Genomic DNA, 10,491 nt, shown 5'->3' on the forward strand with positions numbered 1-10,491 from the left:
TGCAATAATTTATTGATTTTATATTCAAAGATGCAAAATGTTTTCGTTTGTTTTGTGATAACACCTGGTACATCTAGCTATTTTTCTCAGGAATTTCATTTCTGTAGTTTGAATTCGTTTTTCATCTTTCTTTTTTTTTATGGTCAATATTTCTTTTCCAAATAATAAAGTTGTTTGGTGTATATTATTTATTATGCCGTTTACTTTTAACAAAATTTGATACATTAATATCCGTTTCGTTTCATCTTCATATGATAAAGTATTTACTTGTTATAATATTTTATTATCAATCCAAGTTTTATTTCTTGCTGGATTTTACTTTGAAAGCTATTATTTTATTTTTCGTTTTCTTTGGATGTTTCAGAGCATCCTGATCTGAGAATTCACTTAATGATTTTACTGATATTTTCTTGTATAGCTAATATAATGTGCTCATTTGCAAACGTTTTTAACTTTCTTTAAAATAAAGAGCCAATAGGATTCATTTCGGCGATGTAAACATTATTTAGATTAAGGGGATATTAATCCCATATTATTTTAAAGCCGAATAAGAAACTCAGAGACCGGAATCAAAGAGTTTCATGCCGAATATAGTAACTATAAACGTATCGGCGACTACTGGCATAAGCTAAAACACGTAGTACAAACTAGGGCAACTCATAGCAAAGGTGGAGAAAGTTCTGATCGCTATTCTTAATATTTCCCATAATGTAAAACCCATCTCCTAGGAGATGTATGATGTTATACATTATGGTGGGAGCTCACTACCCAGACCGGTTTCGATCTTTATTGAGATCTCATCAGTGAGTAGCTAGACTAAAGACCAAAGTAACATCACACATCTCCCAGGAGATGGGTTTTACATTATGGAAAATACTAAGAATAGCGATCAGAACTTTCTCCACCTTTGCTACGAGTTGCCCTAGTTTGTACTACGTACTTGGACTACGTGTTTTAGCTTACGTCAGTAGTCGCCGATACTTTTATAGGCACTATATTCGGCATGAAACTCTTTGATTCCGATCTCTGAGTTTCTTATTCGGCTTTAAACAATGTGGGATTTAATATCCCCCTTAATCTAAATAGTGTTTAACTTTGTTTGCAGGTGTATTTTAAATTGATCCTGATTTCTGTTTTAAACTTGTTATATTGTTCCACCTGGACAGCATTGTTTTCTGTGATTCATGTTACTCATATTACACGCTTGATTACAGATAACACGTGTGTATCCTCTCTCTCTCTCTCTCTCTCTCTCTCTCTCTCTCTCTCTCTCTCTCTCTCTCTCTCTCTCTCTCTCTCTCTCTCTCTCTCCTGTGTTATCCAATATTACAACAGTACGTACTAGGAATCAACGAGAGAACATGCAATATGCCACATAAATCTACAAAGATGACAGCTTCTGTTACCGAGACATATTCCTGAAATTGTAGTCCCTTAACGATTTGCTAACACACACACACACACACACACACACACATACACACACAAGAATGTGAATAGAATAGTAAACAGTTAATGTTCAGAATGCTTGGATTTCATATGGAGGTACATCTTCCTTTTAAGAAAGCAAATATTGACAGACACAAAACTGTGTCCTTGACTGGAATACGCTGTTGTCCTGATCAAGTTATAACCACTGCACAAATCATAACTGGTTGTCTACTCCTCTTATTATTATTATTATGATTAGTCAGGGGGCGAATTCTCCATGCTTGCTGCGCAAGCTCATTACTTGAGAAAGAAGTAATATTTATTTATTAATAAATGCATGCATTTATAAGCATTCCATTTAGGCTTTTATTTTTGTAGACAGAAGACGTCTTAAGTTTGCGCGGCAATAATTGAGCTTTGCATTGTGTATCGAAGGCCGATGCTTGCTCGTCTAGTCAAAGCTACCTTGGCTTGCTCGGTTGTCGGAGCTTCCAGGTCCTCGCAGCAGCATTGTGATTTCATGCGCCCGCATAGCCATTTCACGTCGTCTCACTCTGTTGTTTAAACCCAAGCCATACGCAGTCAACGTAGCTCCAGCCAGTGAGCTTCAGCCAGCCTTTACAAGTATGCGTGTTGCTTGGGAAAATTAAGTTACAACCAACTTTTTATGACGATGTTATTAACCAGTTCATAAAGAAGAATCGTAGGGTAGAATTTCGATTCAAGTAGTTAAATTGAAAAGAATAGAATATCATTTGTAAAATAAATGTTGTATTTGTATGATTAAAGTACATAAATTTCTAAATATATAGTTTTAAATGGTCAGTAATTAATTATTCCACTAATCAGACTTCAATCACACCTCTCACTCGCTGAATGATAACAAGAGCAAGCGTGAATTTTAAGCCCAGCATTTGCCCCTGTTATTATTATTAGTAGTAGTAGTAGTAGTAGTAAACAGATTAATTGACTGCATTCAGGAGTAAGGTAGAAAGCTCACAAGAAACCTTACTGGCTGAACGAGTTCTAAAAATTATCTTTTAAGAGATAACATGCAAAATCATGAAGACAATCACATACTATTGGTGATCTGATCTATAAATCATATGCCTCTTAAAAAGTATACGTCGTAAGAAGTAATTATTTTGACAAATAATTACCACCTAGCGTACAAAATTAATTATCTCATATTCCGATTACATGAAACTTGTATATTTCCTACAAAAGTGCTGCCCTCTAGCAATGAAATGCCAGAACAAAGGTTAGCGTTAACAGCGGGATATCACAAATGAAAACACAGACAGTGTGAGTGTTAATATCTTTTAAAGTATGGGTTTTACACAATACACAGAGAACACATCAAATAGATCATGATTCTAATTTTAGAAACGTCTTTGTTTTTGAGAATGGCATCTTTTATATTCTTAAGGTTTAAAGTTGGATTATTGCAACTTTATCTAGCTCTATCCATCTTCTAATAAATGAATTAGAATGCTAACGCATTTCCTAGGAAGAATAAAACTCACATTAAATTTTCTTAATTATTTATCGTCCAAATCATGGGCAAGCACCTCGATTTATTTGTCTGAAAGCAAAGAACTGGCACGTAAAAGTCTTTTCTGTCACAATATAATGCAAAAGCATTGAAGTAATGCGTGATTTCAATCACGCAACGCGCTTTTCTATCCTGATATTATATGAAAATTGTAACAGGAAAACCATCCAGTGTAACTTCAATCAAGGCTACCATTTTTCGTAACAATGCAATATTACAATACACGTAGTACACCGTATAGTAGTGTTAATATTACAATAGTATTTTAAATAATATAAAAAATAACTTAACTTTAAATCAAATTATATCTTCAGGAACTTCTAGCATTATTCGACGTGCATATTTTGAAATAATTGTATCCAATATACACAATAAATAAACTTATACCAATGCATCGTATAAATGACAACTTACACTTGTCTGAAAGCTATATTCTGATTTGTTTTGGTGAATTGTTCATAATATACATAATATATATCGAAACTATAATTATTATTGTATTTCTATTTGTACTTTGGATATAAGACAGCGAAAATAATAGTACGCAAAATCCCAAGTGAAACACATACAGGCTATGTTCGGGTTTGCAAAACTTACCTATTTCTGTAAATTTAATAACACCCCCCGTTGTATTATGCAGCATTATTTCTATTAAAAGCTCAAATATACAGCTTTTGTTGGTATACACCTTAAATTTCACGTAAAAAATAGCAAAAATGCCAGTGATATTTTTAACCCAGTTTTATCCACACAAAATTCTATAACGACACACTGGTATTGTCATAGAGAAGTTAAAAAACGGCTAATTTGTTTCATTTCGTAATCTATTAAATATAAGGTGACTCTAAACCATCATCGAAGTTACTATTATTCCGTACAGAATTCTCGACAACAAAGACTGTAACATTTGCAGGGCGATAATCCAACACTATAATGTTCCGTATACCGAGTTTAGTACGTTGCTGGGCAACGACTCAACACAGAATTCCCGCTTGAATCTCTTTGCACGACTAATTTATAGTATAGCGCCAGGTCTTTTTGATGTAGGCTAGTAGGAAAATAAAACAAAAGTCTATGAAATGCGTTTATTCCTGTAAACAAGAGCACCAGAAGTGCTCCTGGCGAAGTGTGTTTTGAAAACTATTGTGTACGAGTCACTGATCGACTTTAGTATGACGTCATTACCTCCCACGCACCAGACAATAACTAGCTGGAAGATGCTCCCTAGCGATTCCAAAGATATCTGTAAATACATGGAGAGAACGAATAATTTTGTATAACAGATGCGAAAGTTTCTCGTGCGCCATACACTTCCCACGGCAACAATAAATTACACTCTTCAAAAGCAGTAGTTGTCAACAAGAGAAAGTAGGGGGCATTGAGCAGGGGCTGCGATGATGCTATTTAAAGGAAGGAATTTATGGACGCTGCCTTCGGGAAAGTAAGAAAGTGTATGGATCCACTAGCATGGTTACCTTACCGCTAGGCAAAAAAAAAAAAAAAAAGTCATCAACTCCCGACCTGTATATTCATGAATTTTTATCCTCAGGAAGAATAGATGATGGGTCATTTTTCGGGTGACACTGCAAAGATAACTGACTTCGTATAACGGATGTGTTTTGTTATATGAGATGAACCTCGAGGAGATGGTTAGAAAGTTGGAAAAGTTGTCGTTAACCGTCGAGCAGTAAATTACCATCTAAAAAGTAAAGTAATGCTCTTAAAATGGATTGCAATTGACAAGAATATTCTTTCTATCAAAGTAACAATATTCAGAATCTCTAACGTTAAACCATCAGCAATCTTCTAACCCGCTTGTAAAAACGTCCAGACACTTGAAATCGATAACGTAATACGTTTTGCTCTAAATTTAAATAATATTCAGCTTGAAAGGTGACGTGACAAAAACATGTGACTGTAGTTTAAGAACTCTAATTATATAGAAGATTTAGTGAGGTACAAAAACCCTCACTTTGGTCCTTTAAAAAAAAATATATATATATATACTGTATATATATTTCTTCCTCTCATTATGGGTACGAGAGTAACCGCTTCCATTATTGTCCCGAAGTTTTCTCAGATGATGTACCTAAATTATTTACTTGCCTCTGCATCACCCAGGCAACCGTTTGGTATTTAAATAAGCAACCAACGTTACTTTGGCCTTTGAATGCTTGTGTGCGTTGTCAGCAGTGGAAATGTTTTGATGAAAATAAGAGAAGATAAAGCAGCAGGAAAGTTTGCTGATTTAAGATAGTTCTGGACTTTAACACTAGAGGTTAAAATGTACATTTTTTTCTCTTTAGTTGTTGGCCATGGTGAGTCTATTGCAAATATAACTGAATAGCCTGAAAAGATGTACGATATGTGTTTATTGATATTAAATTATATATTGATGTCATATATGAATCCCAGCCTATGAAACTAATGTGTTTTGCTCATTTTTAATATTTTGTTTAAAAACAAAATCCACATAAAAGATTGTCTTTTTTGTGGGATAATTTTAAAGAATGAATACAAAATATCCTTTTATTGTCAGGTAGATAAGCGATGTTTTTCGTTGGAAGTTTCTGGATTTATGAGTGTTTTTTTTTGGGGGGGGGGTTGAAAAACTCATGTATGAGTTTCTATCTGCATGTAAAAAGAACCAATGAGTTCAAACAGTATTATTGAGGTATTCTGATCCCTTAATCTAAAGAAGTACTAATAAAAGTCGTATGCAATAGACAATGACCAGTAAACCAAATAGTCTTTTACAAGTATTTAGAAACGGAAAGTGAAATTTTAATTATACAAAATCCTAAATCACCTTTCTATCTTCTGTTGTTGTTCCTTCCATCAGGTCTGGTTTATAATAAATCAGAAGTCTGCAATCGCAGAAAAGTAGGTCATCTTGAAACGGTAAAAGTGATGGATCCCTAACCCTATTGAGTAAGATACCATTAACTAAATAAGAAAGGGGAGGATAGGATATGCTCATTGCATATAATGTGATGATGAATTTCTTGGTCGCTTACCTACGCCTACATTTACAGACTTGTCAATGTCTTCTGGAGGTTATTTGAGGAAATAATAGTAATAATAATTATTGTCGGGAGGACACCTATTGTACAACTCTCCGTCTCCACTACCAATCATCTACATCAATGCCATATATCTACCACCACCACAGCTAGTATTTTTTTTTGTCTGTAAATGGCATGTATTCTGAAGGGCCAATTTGTCTGTGTGCGGGATGAAAAACCTGAGTTTCCCGGAGGAAAAACCCTGCTACCTCCTTATGAGATCGGCTAACTAACCTTCGATTGAAAAACGTCCATATAAAGATTCCTCCCGTCATGACGACAATCTAACTTAGGCCTATTCCAATCGAAGGGCGCAACGTACCGTCGTTCTTCCAATTGCGGAGGCAGTAATGAAAACCAACGTTCAAATTAGTTCAAACCTTTTGTAATCATTGCGGTGTGGGCTGCAGTTACTTCCGCTATTACCTTTATGATGTTGTTTTAGTAATTAGCGTATAATTTATTTTCATTCACTTAAGTAGCTGTTTTAGTTAAGACAGCACCTAATTCATCTCTGTCCAGAACAAAGCAAAACAGCAAACATTCAACCGAAAAAAGAAAAAAAATCTATTATTGAAGAGCCTACAATATTCCTTTGGCGCTTTATTAGGATATAGCTTGTGTACACTACCTTCGCGTATAATGTAGTGTTTTAGGTGGTAGATGATTTGTACCATCCGGTGTGACGCAACCGCTGGACTTATTGGAGGCCTGAAGTCGCTTTGAAAAGATCATCTTTAATCTCTACTGACCAGGTTTTCCCCGATTAGTTAGCTCACCTATGATGCTAATACGTCTCAAGTTCATGACCTTTCCTGGATAGAAATACCATACAATAACTCTTCCGTCGTAAGAGAGGATGAAGTCATTACGAATAACTTAAAAGTGTCTACTGTGGTGGAAAATCACTTATTTCATGAAAACAGTTGTCTTTCATTATATTTTTGTTCTCCGGAACATTATCGGTGCACTGACTATGCTCTGGAAAACATACATGATTTATATTTGTGTTTCATCTTTTATTTCGTTAAGGAGATTATCCCCCCCCCAACTACATCATTTCTCCATGGTTTGTATCCTCTAGAATAGAATATTACATCTTATAAAACACAGGGGTGTTTTATAAGATGTAAAATTATAATGATATTATTATAATAGCAGGGTAGAAGAGATGACACGTGACTCCATCCATGGAACTTTAATTTTTGTTAACTTCCTTCTTAATCGCTGCCAACAGTTCTAGCGAATTCAGTTCCAGGAATGATCGATATTTCTTCTTGTTTGCTATTGGGCAATCATCCGATTGCCTTCTGTCCAACACTAAACTGGTAATAATTTAATTTTTCTCTCGCTGAAACAAAAGAAACTGTAGCTTCAGTTTCCTTCGACTTAACTCATCACAGATCACTCGAAAAAAAAAAAATCAAGAACTCTGACACATCAAAAAAAAAAATAATAATCCAATTTTTATTTAAAAAATTTGGATCACCAAAAGGAGTTCAATTAACATTTAAAAGGTCACACGCATAGAAACATTTTGACCTTGTCTAATACCGCCGGAATCTGTGTATTTTCAACGCCAGCAATTGCAGGGGCGGAGCAAGTCAGCATCCGATAAACGTGATGTCCGTCGCGTGACTGCTCTTTTCCGGCAAACTCTCTCTCTCTCTCTCTCTCTCTCTCTCTCTCTCTCTCTCTCTCTCTCTCTCTCTCTCCCCGAGGCAAACCTACGAACTGAAACCACCTCGTAAAAGTTCAAAAAAGTAACACACGCGCGCCTAGTGGAGACCACGTACTCTTCGTCATCCCCGCACTCACTCCTCCGAAAATTCTGCGTCAAAAGCCAAACGCTGCACCGTGTTGCCTTGTCGTAATGCGTTTCGGGAGGGGGGGCGCACGGAGTGCTTAATCAGATTGATTACCACAGTGACGGAATCCGCAGAGACAGCGGCGAAGGCGACATTACGGAAACCACCTTCGTAGCGAGGTAAAGGGGAGAACGAAACAGGAGTTTAAATTAATTACGTCGCTTGACGGGGCTTCCTTCTCATTAGAACGTCGATTTACAGTTTCTCTCGCTTCTCCCCTTTCTGCTCCCGCATACGAGGTCTATTTGTATTACCCCGTGTAAAATTAGGACGGCTAATCGCGAAAAAATAGATAATTGTGTTCCATTGCAAGGTGAAATACAGCGAATAACAAACATCTGCGGCGACCTCTGGCGCGATTTTTTTTTCTTACATGAATGGTGTGCATGCATTTCTTTGAGCGCTTATCAGTATTTTTATGCATCCTAATTTATGTCGTTAGTGTTTTTGCTGGCGTTTTTCTCTGTGCTGTGAGAAGGTTCAAACGCCGAATGATCATAGAACTTCTCACTTGTAATACGTTCTATGATCATTAAGGAAGAGACAAATAATAAAAGACAGATAAATAAAAGACAAATAAGTAAAGTAAAAAGTGAAAGACAAATCCTGGTAGTAAACTTTCTTCAAGATATAGGGGACAGTATGGGGAGGGGGTGCAAAAGTTAAGTTTGGAACATTTCTCAGAAGTTACTGTAAGTGCAAGAAAGATGCGGATAATCCAAAGTCATCTTACAAGACTTGATTCGTTAATAAGAAACCATTTCCGAGAAATGCCGAACTCTTATTTCAATACTAAGTGCACGTGACCTTTCAGCTTGTAATTATGTGCTTCTCTCTCCGCTCCCTATCCTCCGTCTGTCTCTTAGTTTATTCTCTCAATCCTTTGCTTTCTGTTTAACAGGAACCTCTTATCTACTTCCTACTATTCTTTCAATTTGTTTTTTCTATCTTCTTCTTCTTTAGTGTCTTTCCAATTTTCTATTATCTCTTTACATCTGTAAATGGTTTCTCTCCGTTTCTCTCTCTCTCTCTTATTATTTTGTTTCTCTCCTCCTCTTTCTGTTTCTTTTTTTTTTTTACATTTTTCGAATGCTTCTTTCTATGTGATCTGATTGGAGTTTCCGTAGCTCAGTCGGCATATACGAAGCCTTTGAGGTGGAAAAATCAAGATTCGAATGTCTAGGATGCGAAGAACCTTTCAGGACTTTTCAGTTAAAAGTGTCTCATAAAAGTGTTAAAAGCCAAACCCATACGAATGTGGAAGAGTTTTCCCTCCCGGAAATTCGAATTTTTCCACAAACACGTCTGTGAACACACATATCTGCAGACGTAAAATACTTAGCTTCGAAAGCAGAGGAAAGGCAAGCTAGTTGCATTAAATTGGGTAAAATCCCTAATTGGTCTTCTCGAACGGACCGAATACATGGATGGATGATCTCATTATCTGTTTCTATTTTCTGATTTTCTTGGTCTCCCTATTCTGTTTATCTCACCTTGTTATCTTTACTGATTTTTGATTAAGAATTTCTTTTTTTCTGCAAAGTACGTCCTTTATTCCGTCTTTTTTTTTTCTACTTTTTTTCTAGAACACCATTCTGGGAACGTCTTGTGACTCCAGTCATAAACACCAGACAGACTTCCTATTTCTCCGGGTGATCATGTAAGGTTCATTATCCCTACTTTGTTACAAGAAGCCTTCATTTTGAATCCATCTTCTCTCATTTTCTTCCACTTATCTCGTTCGCTTGCTAATTAACATCGCCGTACAATAATTCGTCACGTTCATCGCTCACCTTCGCAGTCTATCTCGCATCCATCCTGTTTAAGGGCCTCTTCATCGTACACTTCAAGGCTGACTTGGTTAAGAAGGCCGACACGAAAAGCCGCCATCACCAGAAGTGTTCCACGAATGCGAAAACTAAGTACACGAACGTGATAATGAGAAAATGCCGACAACATTATTACCGACCATAATAGATCTCGTAACAACCTCAGTGTTTCCTTAGCAACGCAGCATCTTCTCTTCCTTTATTTGAAATTATGTTCTACATCTTACTAGCTGCACATGATAATAGTAGAAATTCTAATCTATAAAGTAGGCTTTTGGTGACAATGAGATCTGCGGGATCACTTAGAAGGTTTAAACAATATTTATTAGGTGAAGTTCACTTTTATGAACCATTCTGAAGCATACTCGTCTTTATTTTATCAATAACGTTTACATTTCTGTTACTATCCATGAGACGAGCCTTCGTAGCTCATTCAGTTGGTTGGAAAGATCTGGGTTCAAATCCCGTCTATAATGTGAAAAACCTCTATCAGGACTTTTCACTGAAGCTGAGTTAGACGGTCTCATACGGAAGAGAGATTTTCATTCCCAAAATAGAAAAAGCGTCCCTACAAACAGAGATCTATAAGCATAAATATTTGCCCTTAGGGGAAGGTAGCAAGCTGCATTAAATTGCTTAAAATCCTTAATCGGGGAAGCGAGTCCGTCTCGGACGGACAAGAACTGCATAACTCCGTAAGACATGGCCAGGTGTAGCAGCACCGCTCACGTGATAGTCCGTTT

The 10,491-nt window shown here is 36.4% G+C and overlaps 1 protein-coding gene across 1 annotated transcript in view; it reads right to left on the reverse strand.

The window, feature by feature from the left end:
* Positions 1-9,878, reverse strand: part of LOC150101692 (leukocyte tyrosine kinase receptor-like) — a 95,828-nt gene extending 85,950 nt beyond the window's left edge. The window contains exon 1 of the mRNA XM_090399891.1: positions 9,713-9,878. Within this exon, the coding sequence (XP_090256017.1) occupies positions 9,713-9,878 (166 nt within the window). The remainder of the gene's footprint in view (positions 1-9,712) is intronic.
* Positions 9,879-10,491: the final 613 nt, after the last annotated feature.

This window comes from Typopeltis vanoorti, chromosome 11 (assembly GCF_054136105.1).
Source record: "Typopeltis vanoorti isolate ZY-2024b chromosome 11, IOZ_Tvanoo_1.0, whole genome shotgun sequence".
Lineage (NCBI taxonomy): Eukaryota > Metazoa > Arthropoda > Arachnida > Uropygi > Thelyphonidae > Typopeltis > Typopeltis vanoorti.